Genomic DNA, 21004 nt, shown 5'->3' on the forward strand with positions numbered 1-21004 from the left:
CTTCTCTTCCTACGAGACTCGATATGCCTTTGACTTCAAATGACTTAGGCCAGGGATTCGAGGGATTCTCATTCTTAGCTAAAAACAGCGTCTTAAACGAGCAAATAGCTGAGTCTCCCTTGAAACCTACTTTATCTTGCAGAGCATGTAATTCACTAACTCTCTTTGCCGTAGCTAAAGATAATAGGAATAGGCATTTTCTGGTGATGTCTCGAAAGGAAGCCAGATGAGGAGGTTCGAATCTTTCAGATGAAAGAAACTTGAGGACCACGTCTAGGTTCCAGTTCGGAGGGACCGGTTCCTTCGACTTTGAAGTCTCAAATGACCTTATGAGATCGTGGAGATCTTTATTGTCTGCCAGATCTAATCCTCTATTCCTGAAGACAGCCGAGAGCATACTTCTGTATCCCTTTATTGTGGATACAGCTAGATGAGATTGCTCTCTCAGGAATAGAAGGAAATCAGCAATTTCCGCTATAGAGGTAAGTGGAGGAGGACAACTTCTTAGATCTACACCACCTTCTAAAAACCTCCCACTTCGATTGATATACTTTCGTAGTGGAGGTTCTGCGTGCTCTCGCGATCGCGCTTGCAACTCCGCGAGAAAAATGAAAACCCTCTCGCTCTGACGAGTCTTTCGATAGTCGAAAGGCAGTCAGAGCGAGAGCGGGGAGGTTTTGATGGTACCTCTTGAAGTGTGGTTGTCTGAGAAGATCCGTCCTTCTTGGTAGGGATCTTGGAAAGTCTACGATCCACTCTACCACCTCCGTGAACCAATCTATGGCCGGCCAAAAGGGGGCTATCAATGTCATCCTCGTCTCCTTTGACGCCACAAACTTTTTTATTACTAATCCCAGGATTTTGAATGGAGGAAAAGCATATACGTCTACTCGAGACCAATCTAGCAGGAAGGCGTCTACCATAAGAGCTCTTGGATCTTCCACGACCGAGCAAAAGACTGCCAGCCTTTTGGAAATGAATGTGGCGAAGAGATCCACATGAGGTGTCCCCCACAGCGACCAGAGATCTTGACACACTTCCTCGTGTAGGGTCCACTCTGTATGAAGGGACCTGGTTCCTCCTGCTGAGTCTGTCCGCCCTCACATCTTACTCACTGCACGAACCTTGTCAGAAGGGAGATGTTCCTGTGAGACGTCCAAAGCAAAAGGTCTCTCGTCAGTTCGTAAAGGAACGAGGAGTGAGTCCCTCCCTGTTTTCGAATGTAGGCAAGTGCGGTGGTGTTGTCCACGTTTACTTGCACTACTTTGTTCGACACCAGAGGTTCTAGACTCTTCAAAGCCAGATGCACGGCGAAGAGCTCTTTGCAGTTTATGTGCCAAGTCACCTGTGCTGGTTCCCAGGTGCCTGACACCTCCTTCGAGCCTAATGTTGCTCTTCCCCAACCTTTCTCCGACGCGTCGGAGTAGCAAACACTAGGTCCTGGGTTCTGTGTCCTTAGAGAGATCCCTTTGTTCTCTTCCATAGGGGGTAACCACCATTCCAGGTGCGATCTTATCTCCACTGGAATGGGAAAGACGTCCGAAAGTTGTCCAGTTTTCCAACTCCAAGACTTCTTGAGGAAGAATTGAAGCGGACGTAATGAAGTCTTCCTAGCGGGAAGAACTGTTCGAGCGAGGAAAGGGTCCCTAGAAGGCTCAACCATTCCCGTCAGCCGACGTATGTTCCTTCCTTAAGAAGAGAGAGACTATCCGCAAACCTTTTGCGATTCTCTCTTGCGAAGGAAATACTCGAAAACCAACCCGAGAATCCATCCAAATCCCCAGATAGACTAAGTCCTGGTCTGGGGGTCAGCTGCGACTTCTCGAGGTTCACGAGCAATCCCAATGCTTTGATCAGTTCTAAAGTTAACTTCAGGTCCTCCAAGCACTGTCTCTCTGATCTGGCCCTGATGAGCCAGTCGTCCAGATACAGAGAGATATTTACTCCTTTGAGGTGAAGAAACCTCGCCACATTCTTCATCAGGCTTGTGAGACCTGAGGAGCTGTGGACAGGCCGAAACACAAGGCTCTGAACTGAAAGATCCTTCCCCCCGTCATGAAACGGATGTACTTCTTCGATGAAGGGTGGATCGGGACGTGAAAGTAGGCATCCTGGAGATCTAGAGACACCATCCAATCTCCTTGTCGTAATGACGCCCGGACTGAAGCAGAAGTCTCCATGGAGAACTTCTCCTTCCGAACAATTTGTTCAGAGAGCTGACGTCCAGTACTGGTCTCCAGCCTCCCGAGGCTTTCGCAACCAGAAAAAGGCGATTGTAAAACCCCGGGGAGGGGAGTTTTGATCCAGTACTAGTTCTATCGCTCTCTTGTCCCACATTTGTTCCACCATCGATCGAAGAGTATCCCTCAGCACAGGATCCTTGTACTTGGCTGTTAGTTCCCTTGGTATTGACGTTTTGGGAGGAGTGTTCAGGAAAGGGATACGATATCCCTTCCTTATTATAGCCAACGATGACGCGTCTGTGTTTATAAGTGTCCAGGCCTCCACAAATCCCAGGAGCCTGGCACCTACTGGTGCTTGGAGGAGAGAAGCTTCATTTTCTCCTTTTTAAAGGGACGAAAGGCAGACCTACCTCTCTTCTCCGGAGCCTTCTTCTTGCGGGAGGTCTGGAGGTCGGACCACGTCGAAAGGGCTGAACCGATGTACTCGGTCCTTTCCTGTCAGATGTAGAAGCAGGTTTCTTCTTCCTTGCTGACTGCGTCAGAAGATCCTGAGTCGCCTTCTCAGTTAATGAATGAGCAATGTCCTTCACCAACTGAGAAGGGAACAAAAAGTCAGACAAAGGCGAATACAGCAGCGCTGCCCTCTGAGCGTGGGAGACTGCCTTGGTTAAAAAAGGCACCATATACCGTCCTCTTCTTTAGAAGACCTGCTCCAAACAAAGAGGAGATTTCAAAAGAGCCATCCTGTACCGCTTTGTCTATACAAGACAATATGCACAAAAGGGCTTCCGGTTCGATTCCTTCCGAATCATGGGCTTTCTTGGACATCACCCCAAGGGACCAATCTAAGAAGTTGAAAACTTCCAATACATGAAAGAGTCCCCTTGAGGAGATGGTCCAGTTCAGAAATGCCCCACGTAATCCGTGCCGAGTTGAGACCTTGTCGACGTGAAGCGTCAACTAAGGTCGAAAAGTCTGCTTCTGACGTAGACGGGAGAGCAATACCCATATTCTCTCTCGTCTGATACCAAATGCATCTTTTACCAGCTAGTCTCGCTGGAGGCATGCAGAAGACCGTTCTTACTAAGTCCTTCTTAGACTTCATCCACGAGTCTAAGGATTGTAGAGCCCTCTTCATTGAAATGGTGGGCTTCATTTTGAGAAAAGACGAAGACTTCTTCGTCTTAGCACTCGAAAACAGAGAGCGCGGAGAAGGAGGAGCGGCAGGAGTCAATTCGTCACATACTCCTCTAGAAGCAAGGCAGTCAAAACTTTATAGTTCGACAGTCCTTCTCTTCCTTGATATTCTTCATCCGAGTTTCCTTCCAACTCGGGATCTAAATGAGTCTCCGCTCCCACCTCTGTACATTCCTCCTCTGGAGGAGACAAACTCCTAATAGGAGAGGGGCTAAGGGAATGATATTCTTTCCTCTTCCCCGCTTTAATAGCCTTGGAAGGCGCCAAAAGCTCAGGCTTCTCTCGATAAATAGAAGACGCTTCCCGCTTGGATGACGCTTCTCGTCCGCCAAGCGTCCTGGCTGACGCCTCCCGCTTACTTGGCTGCTGAACGTACCGGTATGAAACGCCTCGCGCCTGGAAGACGCTCCGCTCTCAAAAGGCGTCCTACTTGGCGCCAAAATATTGGTTGGAGCTTCACGTCTACCAACAGCTTTCAAGACGCTTCATGTCTAAAAGACGTCTCACGTCTCTCTGGCGTTACGAAACTTTCGTAAGCAACCACTCTCGCTCTCGAACCCGAAGCTTCTGTAATATGTTTAGAAGCTTCACGTCTGCATGACGCTTCTCGCTTAGCAGGGGAGAGAGGACGAGACTTCTTGATTGGAAGCGCAACGTCCTTCCTACGAGGCGCTAAAACTCCCACTAGAGAGGCCAGTTGCTCTTTGAACTGCCATAATAATTCTCCTTGAAGCTTCTCCCACTCAACTGCATGACGCCTTTCGTCATCAATCGGGGGAGAAGTAGGAAAGGGTACTTCTGCGTACTCGTCGGGGTGACGCTGACGCCACCTTCGCCTTCTTAATAGAAGAGGGAGCGTCATCTGAGAAACGCTCTGGGCTCGAATCAATTTCGGGTTCTTTCATATGACGCTTCAGAGGCCTCGATAAATTCGATTCCTTCCACCCTCGTTTAGGTGAGGGAGAGGGAGAGGATGAGAAACACTCACGAAGGACGCTTTTTCTAGAGCGCCCTTGAGCAGCCTGCCACGAAACAGAGCTAGCTGAAGGGACGTCTGACCGTTGGGGATTCCCCACGACCTCCTTAAGGCTTTCGACTTTCCTTCTTCCTCTGGGCATGGGAGCTTGGAAGAGGTCTAGGCCTGGGAGCGTCGCAGGGACGATCAAACGCCCCCTCCACAACACTGGGGAACTCACTTCACTGTAATGCTCACTTTTCACTAGCCTTACCTTGTAAGTCCGCCATTTTGACTTCATGTCTCGAATCGTAGCTTTCAGATCGGCGATTTCCGAGGCCGATTCCGAAAGTACACTTTGTGAATGAGAAACATAGGGAGAATCTAAATCAGTAGGATTAGAATTATCAGTAAAAAGGCTCAATAGGCCTTGAACTCACACCTTTCAGACGTCTAACCCTATCCCTCTCTAACTTCTTCAAATAAGAAGTTAAAGTCTTCCACTCTTCTGCATTTAATCCCTCGCATTCATTACAAGTATTATTAGCAGAACACTGAAACCCCCTACATTTACGGCATACAGTGTGAGGATCAACCGAAGCTTTCGGTACCCTCACCCTGCAGCCTACATTCACCACACATTCTCACACTCACATTTGAATCAGAAACCAATACTGAGAAAAATCCAAAAGCAATTTCCACAAAAAAAACAGTCCACAGTAGCAGAATGCCAAAAACACGATCCAGATACGTCAACCAAAAAGCGAGAGAAACGATGATCAAAGGATGAAATAAGAATCTAAGTCAGGAGGTAATAGCAACAATGTTGATACCACCGGCGACAGAGAAAATATGATAGAAAACGGGGATGGTTCCTAGTCCTGCCGCCCAGGGCAGGCCGGTAGATCACCTGACCTACCTGTAGCGAGTGGCGCGAAATTTGAATTTCTGTCGGGGACGACGGAGTCTTAGCTATGTATATATCTGACAGGTAAGTTGATTGTATGAAAATAAAATTTTTTAACTCACTAGTTAAGGATCAGTGTCGGCTCCCTATCCCAGCAACGTATCCGTAGACACGTAACCAAGAGAGAAGGATCTCTCATACGTCAACTTGACCTCCTTCGTGCAAAGAGAAGACAACACAGAGTTGCATCTCCCGTAAATTACAGCTAATATGTCTCTCACGACATATTGTTATGGAAAGAACAAGAATTGTTAAAAGCTCGCACTTCAAGCGCTTTTAATTCTCAGCTGTTTGAAGATATCATCAAGTTACTTAAGAAGTGCTTTAGAGATCACACTGTTCCAAAGAAGACCAGTGGGCTTTCTTTGAAATTGATCTCTTCTGGATGAAGCCTAGAGCCTGGCTTGTGCCTGGCTGGCGCCTCGCGCCTGTCTGACGCCTCGCGCTTGGCTGGCGCATGTTGCTTGCCTGGCGCCTGCCTGGAGCCTCGCGCCTGGCTGACTTCTCCCCACTTGCTGGAGCTTCGAGCTTGTTTTAAAGAGTCTCGAGGCAAACTGGCGATGCCCACATCGGACACTTTTTCCGATTTATTTGCCTCTAGCGCATCTGCGCCAGGCTGGAGGCACGCTCCTTCTCCTCATCAGACAATGACAGTGTTTATTTGGACTGTCTTCCTCTGGCGTCTTTACGCCTGTTCTGGTATTTTGGCGCCTGATTGGCGCTACATTGTCCGAAAGTCCTTAACATCCACAATCGTTTATCAGGAGACTGGAGAAGGGTGGAAGAAAATTCTTTCACTTTGAGCTTTTGGTCTCTCCGGTAAGGGGAGGTGATTGTAATCAGCTACATCCAGTAGAACGATAGGATATCTAACCGTGGACGAGAGATAAGAGTCTTCCTCCGAGGAGGGTCCTTCTTGAATACTTCCGTGCTCACGAGATCTCTTCTTACATGTTGAAGGGGTGTCTCGTTGCAGAATCTTCCCTATCCTTGCCCGAAGGAAGGGAAGAAGCCTGGAAGTTGAAGGAGACTCCGAGCTGAAATTGGGAGTACTCCTGATTTCTAGCTCTTTATTGTATCCCTCTGAACACCTTCTGGGAAGCATTTCGAGCCGTCATCGCATACCAAAGACTCTGTAGGCAAACGTTTGAACCATTCTACTGTAGATGAAAACGTAAGTACTCTGCCTGGACAACGAAACCTCTATCTGAAAACATTGAATCCGGAATAGGGGGTTTCAGTTCTTTTGCTAGACATACTATGCTGGCAAGAACCCATTGTCTAGTCTCCATAGAATCTGATGCGAGATTCCAATGCTCAAAAAATTCACTTGTCTTCTTGGTCGTTTAGGACCCAGAGAAACAAAGGGAATGTCTCTTGGTCGTTTAGGACCCAGAGAAACAAAGAATTCCCTCAACAAAAATTTTCTCAAAGAAGTTTGATGAGGAGCAGTTCCATCTTGTCGGAACATGGAATCTGTGGCCACAAAAAAGATCCCATTAGAAGTACATGATATCCTACTCTTGTCATATTAAGGTATATATCGTATAAGATCCCGAAGATTTACTTTTAATTCCTTGCTATCTCCAATTGCCTTTGTAGAGACAGAGTATAGCCTTTTACTGCGTTCTTTGATAGCAGATATATACAAAGGTGATTCTTCCCTCTGAAAGGGAAGAAAAAAACCGCTATGTGGTTCACAGAGGTATCGGAAGAGGACAGTTTCCTCATTCCCTCTAGCACGATCTGCAGCAATTCTATGTCTAGGCCATGACTATTGTCATCTACCTTGAAAAATCCTCTCATTTATGTCCACTTCTGGTCAGTCTGCATGCAGACAGACTCAGAGTGGAGAGGTTGTTAAGGTCCATTTAATGAATAGATGCTGATAGAATATCCAGACTCTCTTGGAAAATAAAGGACTTCCAAAAACCATGCTGTGAGGAAAGAACGTGACCTCTGTGAATCCAAACCTCCTTCTGAAGCCAAAATGAGGCATAAAAGTATTATCCTCTCTTTCTTTGACGCCCTTTATCTTAAATTCTGTAAAGAATTTATATTTATATTTATATTTAGGGAAAAAAAAAAGACTTATTAGTATATTCCCCTTTCTATAAAATAAAGATGGCGTATATTGCTACCTCTCCTTTGGTTTCGATGGACAAAAAGGAAAGCATTCTATAGGAAGCCTGTTCGTCTTCTACCTTGCTAAGAGATCTATGAAGAAGACTTTCCGCAGGTTCTCACAACTCTTTCCAATAAATGTTAGACATACGTTAACAGTTATTATCGTCGATCGAGAAGGTTCTCACGGACATGAAATATCTTGCATCGAACCTCTTAAGGATCGTTACGTTCCCTGTCTGTTTTCCAAATAGGTTCTCTTTTTTAACGCGAACAGGAGCGAAAAAAGAGATTCTCGATGCTCTTTGCGATATGAGAGAGTCGTGGAATTGGCCTAAGTGATAAAAAGGGTAACGAAATCAGGACGATTCTTGCCGTTACCGAGCCTGCTGTCCGAGAGGCTACTGGATTCTTAGGTTAATAACTCGCTAAAACGAGAAAATATCTTGGATGGTGCTCTTGGCCCTTGCATTGCCAGGCTGGCGCTTCTGGCGCAATTTTGCGCTAGGCTGGCGCAATTTTGCGCCAGGCTGGCGCTTCTGGCGCATTGCGCCAGGTTGGCGCTTCTAGCGCTTTGCGCCCGGCTGGCGCTTTCTTCTAATTCTCTTCATGTTATGTGTCAGAACATCTGTGCCTTTATGGTACCCGACCTCCTTTCACATGTTAATTCCGTTCTTAGTAGGAAAAAACTCTTATATACGAAGTATAGTCCATTCAGGGAAACCATTTCTGCCACGAAGAGAATGTTTCCCATCCCACTCATCCATCTTCTCTTGAGCAATATCCGATTCTAAAAAGGTTGTGTGCGTTTCTCGAAAGTCTTAAAGTGAATTCTCTACTACATCCATCTTCTCACTAAGCATGTATTCTAATAAGCCATGCTTTCGTAAGCATGAGAGCATTATATAATATAATGTTTCTACTGCTTAGAATCCTTTAATAATGTTACCTACGGTAAACAGCATTGAAAGGTTATAATATCTTTCTTATTGAAAAGCTTCTTAGCAAAAGGCAGACAATATTTTATTTGTGTTAGCTTAACTATCTCCTCCATTCGAGACTAAGTCCATGATTGTGGGGGATATACGGTTAACCATTCGATCCCGTTGGAGAGAGAGAGTACTTCGACTAATCATGACCGAGAACCGGATGGTACTGTATTCAGTATTGGCCTTAGAATGACAGCCCGGCAGTCTCGCTCGCTGCCTGACTGCATTCATCATGAGTTGCCAGTTACTTCATCAATGAAGGAATATAATACAATTATTCTCGAGCCTAAGGAAGCTCTTAATAATGCAAATTTAAGCCAAACACCTTTGTTAAATACCGAAGCTGAGTAGGTATTGTCGTAACAAACCTTTTAAGCGAAGTCCTTACCAGGAAAAAACCTGTAAGGATATAGATAATTCCGTAGCGAACCACAAAGGCAACTCTGGTATGGGTATATGACTTGTCATTCAGTAGTCGTATACAGCAAGTCTTGCTACTACATTCTTCCTCTCCGATCCAGAGAGAGAAAAGGAAATCTTGCCCTCTTCGTTCTTTTCGTCAATAAACACGAATTAGTATTAGTCGAAAGAGATCGCAATGAAAACTCTAGGATCGAAGAGAATCCTCAAATTTTTATTCTCTTGGATATAAGGCCGTATTCTATGCCTCTATTATTTGGAAGAGCCTCTAATCAATGAATGAGAGCTCGTACAAATCTTGTTTAATTTTCAAACGATCCTGAGAAAAAACCCTATCATCATCTAAGTCCTCCTGACAAGAATGACGGCCGCCTGTGCGACATATTGCATTCTTCTCAGGAGACAGCTGTGCTTGCGGCAGATTTCCACCCGAAACGGACATATCGTGAACAGGACGAACGGCCCGCCTGTGCGGCACCTTTCGTCTCTGTCCAGAGAAATCCGCTCCTGGTCCAAATCATAAAGAGACGCTTCCTGGTTGATTTCTCCGTATGATTCTTTTGAGGAAGATCTTGGCGCTTGGTGCTTAACCGTTGCTGAAAGTCTGGTTTGTTCAATGCGCTTGGACGTATCTGTCCGTCTCGGACCGTGTCGTCTGTCCGAGCTGTCCACCTATGGAACTTGGCGCTTGGCTGGTGTCATTCCAGTACGACACCTCTGCCTGTCCGTCTTGTCCGCTTCTGGCGCCTGTCGCCCGGACGGAGTTTGCCTGCGCACGACGATTTGTCCAATCCAGGCTGTCCGCCTTGTCAAGGTTGTCCGCAATCGGCACGAGTCTGTCTGGTTGGAGCCGTCCGCATAGGACACTTTTTCCTGTCCGAGTAGTCCAATTCTGGCGCCGAGCGCCTGGGTGGTTCTGTCCGACTCGGACACTCTTCGTCATTGTCCGTATGTTGCGTCTCAATCCTATGAGTTTTTCGTCCTTCTTTCTTTATTCGTCTCTGTACTCGTACGAGGAGTAGAGGAGATAAGTCTGGAGTCCAGAACGCCCGTAGGACGAGATCTCTTAACAGGAAGAAAATCGTCCTTTCTCCTCCGGAAGGTCTTTTCTCAATACTCCTACTAAAGAGGAAATTTGTTCCTGCATTTTAAGTAGGAAGTCCGTCGCAGTTTCTTCCTTTTCTTTGCCATGAATAGGAGAATGCGCTCTGGAAGGCGTAGGAGATCGAGATATTGTCCTCTTGGCTCTTTTCCTCTCGTAGGGAGAATCGTCCGGGAAACGTTTCCGGGCTCGAGTCCAACATCGGAGCTTTCCAACTCCTCTTGATCGGACACGACAGTTCGTCGGAATTCCATCCACTTCTTCGAGGAGACGAATCGGAAGACGAAAAGCACTCTTTTAGGATGCCTTTCCAATGGCGATCCTTGGCAGTCTGGGACGCTACAGATTCTGCCGAGGGGACGCCTGACCGGTGGGGATTCTCCATAACCTCCGTACGACTGTCGACATTCCTTCTCCTCTGGGCCTGGGAGCTTGGAAGAGGTCTAGGTCTGGGAGTGAGACAGAGCCGATCAGACGCACCCTCCACTTCAATGGGGAACACTATATTCACTTCTTACCTTTTTAGAGCTCGCTTTTGAGCTACATCCATTATCTTCAAATTTGCATATATAGAAATTTTGTAGTTTTCTGTGGAGTAAGGTGATGAGGATGCAACTACTACTAGTACAGCTAATACTCTAACTGCTCGTTAGCACAAACGCTATTAAAGCTTATAAAGTAAGCGTATCTAGTTATATGCTTTTCTGACTTCCTAAAGTAGGAAATTAAAGTTTAATATTTCCTCAATAAAGTTGTAACCTTTATTACATGTAATAATGAATAAATATTAATAATTCCCTTTATTGCAAACTATGTGAGTGTCTACCGATAATTTCGGTAGTTTCAATTAGTATTTTCTTCGAAATTTCGAAGCGAAATTCATTAAAAAGTTAATAAAAGCGTATGCCGAACCAAAGACCCAGTACTTCCTGCAAAAGACAGCCCAGAAGATCGATGGCGATGAAACACGAAAATCAAATCAGGAGGAACCGTAAACGTATGTTTACAGTCCAAACGATAGAGAAAAATCTGTCCTTAGAAGGTAATAGTTCCTATTCCTGCCACCCAGCGGCAGGCCGGTAGATCACCTGACCTACCTACCTGTAGCGTGTGCCGCGAAATTCGAATTTCTATCGGGGACGACGGAGTCTATAGCTAAGTATATATCTGACAGGGAAGTTGAATGTATGAAAAGTTTGTTTCTCCAACACAAATACAATTAAAACTATGTATACATGATACAAGATTATTTTTTCATTACAAACTCTTTAATTTAACATTGCCTCTTCATGTGTCATGCACAGATTCCAGATATATCGTTCCACTTGTTTAGGAAAAAATTATCAGGTGGCTAAGGTGGGGAGGAGGAACATTAACTATAGATGTGAGAGGCAAAACAGTATACGTATATGCTAAGCTCTCGAAGAGGCGGAAAAGCAGGAGATGCCTGGATCTGTCTGCTTTGCTGCAAGAAGCCAAATTGTGACAGGCTAATGTGTTGGACCATATCCAACTGCTGTAGTTTATACATCTGCATCCCGAGGTTCACTGATTGCCTCTATTGCCTGAAAGTGGCCAGAGTCATATCCATATTGATTTATCAGGTACTAGTGGTACTGAGGACCAAGGAATGCCTCCTACTCCTCTAAGGTCACTCTTAAAAACTGCAAAAACAAGTGAAAGAGTTTGACAGTGTTCCCAAGAGAGAGAGAGAGAGAGAGAGAGAGAGAGAGAGAGAGAGAGAGAGAGAGAGAGAGAGAGAGAGAGAGAGAGAGAGCTGACATGATTATATGTTAAGTAGGCTCCTTTATTCATTAAATTGTTTTTACAGGGGTTATAATCTTTCAGTTATCACATGTGAGGTATTTACTTCAAGTTCCATAAAAAGATTGTTTTCCACTGCTCTGAAAATTTTTTGCAATCTATAACAATTCAGCCAGTGCCCTTAGCAACCACACTGCTGCTTCTTCATCCTTTTTTCTTGGTGTTCCTCAGTTGATGACTGAACACATTGTGTACTTCCTCATTTGTTAATCTTTATGGTCTTCAACTTTTGAGGTCTCTTTCTACCCAAAGAATTTCTTATCTGACAATCCCATGGAAGCCTTTAGAATATTTTACAACGTTAATTCACAAAGGCTCCCAATGTGCATTGACCATTTCTGGTTGTAATTTATCCATTAGGCCTTCCATTATTTCAAGGTTGGCATCAAAGGCTCTTCAGATGCAGTCAAATTCCATTCGTGTACTTGGCCTTGAGCAAACCATGCAAAAATTACATATGTACTGACTTACAGGAATAACATGAATAATGAAGTTACACTTTAAAACTTGAAAAAACACGGCATGCCTCTGACAAAAGGCAAAAGTTACTAAACTATCGATAAGTGTACAATTCTTAACTTGAAGCATAACACATCAAAGCGAAGCAAATGAAGGAATAAAAGTACGAGAATGAAAAATGATATAGCAATAATGAGAAAAACAGTGGTGATCTTGGGAAGACAGCAACAAAACCAACTCCAAAGGAGTCACACGGAGGAATAATGCTTTTCTTCCCTTTCCGACTGGTGGGGAATGAAATCGTCATTTGTATTAGTATATCTCTATCTTGCAAGATCTTGGAAGTAGGTGTGATGAAGCTGTCCCAAGAGAGAAAGGCTACTTTAGATTCATGGGTTTGTAAGAACACAGGATGATTAAAGAGTAACACAATAAACAATTAGCAAACATAAAACGGAAACACAAACTTAAGAGAGAAAATAACTAGGAACATTCTCAGCACCAAGAACCCACAAATTAAAATGAACTAACAAAAGTATTTGCCTCATATTGCAACCAAGCAAAAAGAGAGGGTGCCAGGAGCAAGACAAAGGGCTCCTTTTAAAGGAACTGCCATTATTTGCTAGTTAACTACCACCAATTAAGTGGTTTGGATTTTGAAACTGATGTAACCTGCCAAGAACAGAGAGGAAGGCATTTAAAAAACCTCATTTGTAATCTAAATAAAAACATTAAGTGACATCCTTAAAAAAGTAAGACGCTGCTCTAGCACTGATGCCATTTTCTAAAACCTTGATGAGAATAACAACACTACATACCATTTCAGTAATACAGGCATTCTCCGGTTATTGGCGGAGGTTCCGTTCCCGAGGGGTGGGGGTGGGGGGTGGGGGGTGGCAGCGATAAGCAAAACTGACATTAACCGAAACTCTGCTGTTTGGCACCTTGGTTAGGCATATTATGGTGCCATAACTCTATTATTGGCGCCTTACGGTGCCAATAACTGGAACTCGGCCCATTATGGTGCCATACATCATTGATTTTATGGCGCTAGACAACTGCCATAAAACCGGATTGCCAATAACCAGGGACTGCCTGTATAATGAAGCTCTCACAACATTGAAGGCAGCACATTAAAAAGAACAGAAATGAGTCAATGCATTTGGCATCTTCTGTGCAGTATCATGATTTTATATACAATGTACAGTACACTGTTCTTTTACTGAAACATCCTCTTTCATAAGAGTTTTGCTAACACCTAACTGAGAGAACCAGTGCACAGACTAGGGCTATTTCTGATTAATGGCTTTCTAAGGAACAAGAGCATCTCATTTAGATGTTTTCAGAAAAACTAAGAGGGAGAGCAAGAAATTGTCAGCTGAAAGAAGTGATACAAGGGAAAGGTACTGTAATGGAAAAACCTTAGTATTCACAAATGCACGTGGGCACTACTTTGGCTTGTTATCTCTGTCTCACCTACTCTGAGGTGCAAGTGCTAAACATGGCGGAAGCTCCATGGGACGCCATGCATAGTACTAGGCCCTTGGGGATCAAAGTCTATATTGTGTGATCAACAAATTAGGCATATTAAGAAACAATATACTAATGTGGCCACCTACTTGACATTTACCATAAGGTGCTTATTGGAGTAAGTAACGCATAGATAACAAGCCAATGTAGCACCAATTTGTGTGTATGAGTGTAGGGAAGATAGAGGTGAATGGCATAGTATCTGTAAGGGGAAGTGACCTGCTTGAGATGAGAATCCAGTTCAGGTTGTGTCTATCAAACAGATGTTGTTAAAGGATAACTGTGGCAATGACAATTTTGTTTTTCTCTACAGTCATCCCCTGTTAGGAAAAACAGGTTATTGGATTTACAATTCAAAACTGAATGTTTAAAAGCAGCTCCACTGCAACACGATGCGCACTACCAAAGCAAGATAACAGATTAAGCAGATTCTATAAGATACATATAACAATTACAAAGACTGAATATGAAGTGCTGGTTCATCTATCCTAACACAAACTTTCACAAGACAAGAAAACCCTAAGTAATACAGTAACTATATGCAGAAGCAATGTGAGTGCATTGTTCTGTACTTAAAATAACTGATGACCTTAGAACTGAATGGCTAAACATATTGTTAAATTTCATTTACCTTACTGTCGAAGGCAGTTTCATATATCTGGCGCCGACTCCTTTGCGCCATGGCATACTGGGCTCCAAGACTAAGGATGGGAATTGGACGGTAGGGCAACACAGCAAAAACCTGTGTAATGACAACTGGTCTCAGTATCCAAGAGTGTCTATGTCAAGTTAAAAACAATCTAGTATCGTGGAAAATTTGTTCATTGATGAAATTCTTTGAAAAGCTCATACTGTATAGTTATTACTATATAGTAATAGTATTTTAAAGAAACCTATTATTATTAAGCATTAAATATAAGAGACAAGAATAAATTTATCTGTTTTCTAATGCAAATTTTTGTATTTTTAAAAATATGACCCTGAACTTATCCCTTATACACTTTAGTCTGAATCTGAAGTATGATTATCAGAATTCATATTAGCATGGCCTACTGCAAAAAAAAATAGAAATAAAAAACAAAACGCTCATCAGTAAATGGTAAAAATCCTTTTTAATCTGAAAACTAAAATAATAATTACAAAATCAATTTTAAAAATTGTGGCTGACAATAACATACCACAATTCCACACACTATCTAAAAAAAACTTGATCATACCTACATAGAATGACATTATTTGAAAATTATCAAGTTAATAAAGAACCAAGAAACAGTACCCAGCATCGTAAAAGCTATAATCAGTCCAAGTTACTTTTACTCGATAACATCTTACACTAAAATTAACCCGTGACCTTTAAAGATAGCAAAGTAGATTTCCAAATCAAAACTTACCAAGGACCTTGCTGCCAGAATCTGCCTAGTCATAATGAAGACATCGCTGCAGTTAACCACATATTCAGGCCACTAAACAACTTGAGTTCCATAAAAAGATTTCAGAGTTTCAACATAAGCCACATCCTGTGCTGAGCACTTCATCATTCAGGGTAACAGGCTCATCTTCTGGGGTTGTATAAATTTTGGCACCTAACAGCAGAGGTCTCAGCCTTTTGAGCACAAATCACAAAGATGAATCTGAAAAGATGTATCAGTCAGTAATTTTTATATCATGCTATCTTCTGCAAATCTTTTATAATATTGAAAGCATATCTTACCACAATAGCAATTCTTGTCCTGTTAAAACAAAACATAATAAATCTTTATGACAGGCTACAAATAATGGTTCAGCTGAGTAAAACAACCGAGCACAACGCAGCAATATTTTATGCAATTTTAGTACCAAACACAGTCTCCCTAAAAATGCACTTTTTCTTAAAATATCCATTTACATAACTTCAAAGATCACACAGTCCCCCAAAAAATGCATCTTTAAAAATATCCATTTACTTCAAAGATCAAAAGTCCAAGAGACCATAATAGTTTCCTACCATGAAAACCTGCATTTTCTTTTTACACAGAAGAATAACAAGTGTGAAAAAATGAAAAGCTCAACCAGATTTTACAGTGTTTGATAAGGAATAGGATAATGTTTTAATTCAGTTCTAAAAATCTTAAACAGAGATTTTTACTGAGAGGTGGGTATGTTTGAAGGGTCTTGTCAGAGATTATTTCAGTCACAGAACAGTTCTACACTAGAGAATCTCAGCGCTCCATTACTGGAACATGCAGTCAAAACATAGTTTAGCCTAAGTGGGATTACAGGATCCACACCCATTTCTTTGTCAGGTAAATGGGGGCATTTTACTCTAAGTAAGATTATGTTAACTTATATATAATATTCCTTGGGTAAAGCTAGACAAGTGCTCAGCAGATATTGCTAGATTTACTCATGGTACCCTAAGACAAGTTAGGTACGAAACAACACCCTAAAAGGAATTAGATTAGGATTGATAGGCTACCATGTAATTCAAGTTACATGCAACTGCATCTCAAAAAATGCACAGGATTGATAGGCTACCATGTAATTCAAGTTACATGCAACAGCTTCTCAAGAAATGCACAGCAACCTAAAACCCTGGTTTCCCACTGTAATCCAGTTGCTATAAATGGGTTTGTGTGGGAGAAAATAAACATTATTCAATGATTTGCCTAGTACACTCCAATGATGTTCAAAAACACACAACCACTGCACCACAAGAAATACCTGGCCTGTGCAATGGGAGAATATAGCTATAGGCCCTCTCTTTTTTTTCCATATAGCTAGGGTAAAAAACCGCATGGTACATCGGTGGACCATGTACGATCAATGTTTACAACCCCCAAAAAAGTACATTATAACGCGTCCTGACATCGGAGATGGGCATCAGACGCGACTTGTTGTTGGTGAGAAACGGAGCTAAAGACCTCTACTCCGGTGTCAGGACACGTTATAATGTACTTTTCTTGGGGTTGTACACATTGATCGTACATGGTCCACCCCTGTACCATGCGGTTTTTTACCCTACACTATAGGTATATATATATATGATATCAGCTTAAAAAGCATTAACTTTGTGAGAGATGCTCACTTTAAAACACCAAAAGCTCCCATAAACACCATATTATTTTAAACCACCTGGAAATGATTGCTAAAACATAAACAAAAGACAGTAGGTTATCTCGGTAACAGTAAACTGTGATAGATTTAATGTGATTTTCCTATTAATAAGCTTGTTAAGGTGACTTATGAGCACAGCGTAAGACACAAATATCGAGTAGTAATATTAAAATACAATAATGACAACTTCATAAGGAGTCTCCCATGGGATGGGCTAATCTCCATGAGGGTAGCCTGCCCAGGTCAAAGCTACTAACAAAATCTTCGCGCGTGATAGGTGAATCACATGAGAATGAAGAGATCATGTCATAATAATGTTGTAAAAAGATTGATGATAAATTTAGTCAGTGACAAAATCACTTTAGGATTGAAAACACGAGGGTTTTAATATGCTATTGATAATGAGGCTTCCCACAAATCTAGGTACCTAGGTAGTAGGTAGCCAACGATGATCTACCCAATGCCTGGCAATTAAAACCCCCTATGTAAATACGTAAGCCAAAATGCAATTCAGATAAACAAAATAAACACAAATAACCAATAATTCACACAAATAACAAAGCGAGATGCCACGAAATATGAAAGCCACACCACATCGGCTGGAGTCTGCGATTTTCTCAGAACGGACGAGACACATTGACAGCTGACATCCCTCTCTCTCTCTCCCTTTCCCGCCGCCATTAGATACTCTTATTTTGCCTCATTTATAAACAGTCCAAGACAGGAAAGACTGACCTAGGCTCAAATCAAGACTGAAGATCTCCTAAGACCCCATGAGGAAAAGTTGCGAGTGCGTCATCTTTCTCTCTCTCGGTTCTTCACAACAGACAGACGAATCCAGCGCGCATGTGCGTCGTCTGCTTGTTTACGCATTGATACAATGGTGTCCGAATGGCTTCTCGAGAGTGATTATTTAACCCCTAAACGCAAATTTATACTTATTTTAGTCACAAAACACCATAAAATAATGATTTATTATTTATAATACTTCTTATCTTTTAATCAAAGCCATCAACGATAAACGAACACTTGGGAAATGCAGTTGGTTGCAAGTTGTCGCGAACGCATACGAACATCTCGGTGTAGGAGTATGGGAATATTTCATGAGAAACTAGTGGTTTGGGCTCTTAATGAAATCGCCTTGACTCACTTACGAAGAAGGAGCTCATAAAAAGTGATATGCGGTGACTGGATACAAGCCAAGTAAACGCACTTTTATTTCAGAATATTGTAAATTGACAATAGTTTAAATCTGCATCGCATAAATTGAGCGAAAATTTTACATTCTTAGGATGTGATTAAAAAGTAAGTTTGCTAACCCAACATGAGTTACGTTAACTTAATTTACGATGCGTTATCACATGATTAGTCAGCCCTTAATGTCATATAAACTTAAGAGTCTAAAGTTAACTTTTGCTGATTCTTCGTCATATTCGACAATTAACGATCAAAGTTCTGAAGATATTTGCACATATTTAAATTTTTCAAGTGCATATTTTAAACAATTCACACAAATCTTAAACAATTTAAAAACATTTCAGCATATAAAATTTGGGAAGTTGGATGCTTTTGCTCTTTTGTTGAAGTTCTGTTTCCGTTTTAGGAATTACATTTTTTTAGAAGGTAACATTCAAAATACTTTTTAGTAGACACCAGTAGCTGTAGGATATTCATTGCTATTACTATACTTTAGTAAGACTGAAGTACATGAATTATATATATGATAAAATTTTGGAACACTGTATTTGTTATCCTTTTAAAAGCAAGAAACGCATAGTATTATCTATGTGCTTTCCTTCTCATAGCTGAGTCCCATTCCTCCTTGCCCATTCATAACCCCCTCCCCCCACCTCACCTAACCCACCACCATTTTCCAACCCATTCTCCAATCTTCTTATTGAAATTTTGGCGCGAATTCCTCTACGAAAACTGAAGAAGAGTCAGCGTGACTTAATTAGAATCTTAGTTTCTTCCTCTCCTCTTCTTCTTCTTTTTATGTTTTGAAATCACGTTGTTGGAAGTCTCGTCTCGCTGATATTAGTATGATCGTTATTGTACTGAGGATTTTTTTCTTTTTTATGCCGAGTACTTGCTTGGGAACACTAAGCGGATAATTGATCGTGACCTGAATAGTAATGCTAGCGTGAACTGTCTGTAGTTATGTATCATACACACACACACACACACACACACACACACACACACACACACACACACATATATATATATATATATATATATATATATATATATATATATATATATATATATATATGTATATGTATGTATGTATGTATATATATATATATATATATATATATATATATATATATATATATATATATATATATGTGTGTGTGTGTGTGTGTGTGTGCGTGTGTGTGTGTGTGTGTGTGTACGCGACTCTAGGTGCTATTATCTTAGTTTTCAGCGAGTAATTTCGAAATGAGATAGCTAGGCCTACACGATATGTTTTTTTCACGGATGGTTACCCATGCAAGTAATGATCAAACCCAAGAGAGGGCTTGACTTTACTGACTGTAGTAATTAATCGCTTGCGTAATTGTTCTTAATGAAATTACGTTGTTTATGTATTTCTGAAGATGGCGATGCTTCACTTAATTTTATTTCGTGGGTTTAAAGTAAAATACAATCATTTTGGATCTGTCCTATTTATTTTAGTAAAATCGTGATTTATTTTTTTTATTTAACTGTAATATTTAATGTTGGGTTGCATGGTTTGCGAACTCTGTTATTAATTTGCTGGGGTAATTTTGTAGATCGAACTTCAAGGAGGAACTTGTCTAAAGCTACGGGAAAGTTATTAAAACCTTGACATTCTTTTCGGTCCAGCTAGGGTTTGTCAGTGCAATTGTTTGCTTAACTTGGATTGTAGTTAGTCCATCTGTTTATTAGTCTAGTTTGAATTATGGTTTGTCATCTGTTAATTTTCCACCTTAACATACAGTTTATACACCTGTATGATTGTTCTAAATTTATATTGCACTCATCCTCGCCTGTGTGTCTCCTTGTGTTTTCTTGTCGGTGTAAATTTAAAAATCAACGTCATTACTACATAGGACTACGGCGGTGTAGACCACTCATTTAATGCGAATGCATTTATGTATTGTTTCTCATTCGCATGGGTGTAATGCCAGTTTATTATTATTATTATTATTATTATTATTATTATTATTATTATTATTATTATTATTATTATTATTATTATTATTATTATTATTATTATTATTATTTAACGTCCTATAAGAACGGGAATTACTACCAGCAGTCTGCCTTGCACGGTACACTGTAACAGTTGCTTGGAACTTACTACGTAGTCTCTAATAGTATAGTACTATGCTTCAATTGTTTTCTTTCGTGGTTTCGGTATATTATTTATTGTACTAATCCCTCAGTATACTGTGTGTGTATTACATGTATATACATACAAAACTTTATGCCGTAAAGTGTGAGTTTTGAAATATAAAATTTTGATAATCGAGACTCCATCATAGTTCCTGGGTGGTTGGGTCTGAAACAATCTACCCCCTTTCCGCAAACCCTCCCTCCCCCACTCAATTGCACTGAGCGTGCCCTGTTACAAAGAAGCTGGGGTTAGGCTAGGTCATGAAAGATAAGCTTAACTGCATAATGCTATCCTTAGAAATGCAGACATTGTATGAATAAGAATGTTCGATATGATTGATATAGTCACAGCATGTGTTGCTTAGCAGAGGAGTTCGAACCAAACTATAACGAGAAAAGATATACGTATTTTGTTTAATATCACGCGTCTGAATAGAGTTCTGTCTATTGTTAACACAAAATTAATGAAATTTCTGACGTTTTAAGCATAATTTTTTTAAAAAGTTTAAATTTAAGAATTTGATGATTTAGTTTAATATTGCGTACTTCTGAACAGCGTTCTGGTTTTCATAGAATTAAAAAGAATTACGTTTTTACTATTTGTTGCATTGTTTTAAAATCATTTGTGATTATAAGTAAGCATTCAAAGTAGCGATATTGTCAAGCATAGGCCTAGACTTATGCAACGAAGTTGCTTACAAACACCTAATACTTCTTACATTCTATAGGAATCTGTGATTCTATAGAAAGTGCTTCTCTAGACCTATAAACTTAAAAATAATTAGCTTTCATTGT

At 41.3% G+C, this 21004-nt stretch overlaps 1 protein-coding gene across 2 annotated transcripts in view; it reads right to left on the bottom strand.

Moving 5' to 3' along the window:
• LOC135200965 (uncharacterized) overlaps positions 1–17710 on the bottom strand; it is a 28894-nt gene extending 11184 nt beyond the window's left edge. For both annotated transcript variants that reach the window (XM_064229744.1, XM_064229743.1), the window contains exons 1-3: positions 17579–17710; positions 15142–15381; positions 14382–14492 (exon numbers count right to left, since the gene is read on the bottom strand). In XM_064229744.1, the coding sequence (XP_064085814.1) occupies positions 14382–14492; positions 15142–15174 (144 nt within the window). In that variant the 5' untranslated portion in view covers positions 15175–15381; positions 17579–17710. The remainder of the gene's footprint in view (positions 1–14381; positions 14493–15141; positions 15382–17578) is intronic.
• Between the last annotated feature and the right edge of the window lie 3294 nt (positions 17711–21004).

This window comes from Macrobrachium nipponense, chromosome 27, assembly GCF_015104395.2.
Source record: "Macrobrachium nipponense isolate FS-2020 chromosome 27, ASM1510439v2, whole genome shotgun sequence".
NCBI classification, from domain to species: Eukaryota; Metazoa; Arthropoda; class Malacostraca; order Decapoda; family Palaemonidae; genus Macrobrachium; species Macrobrachium nipponense.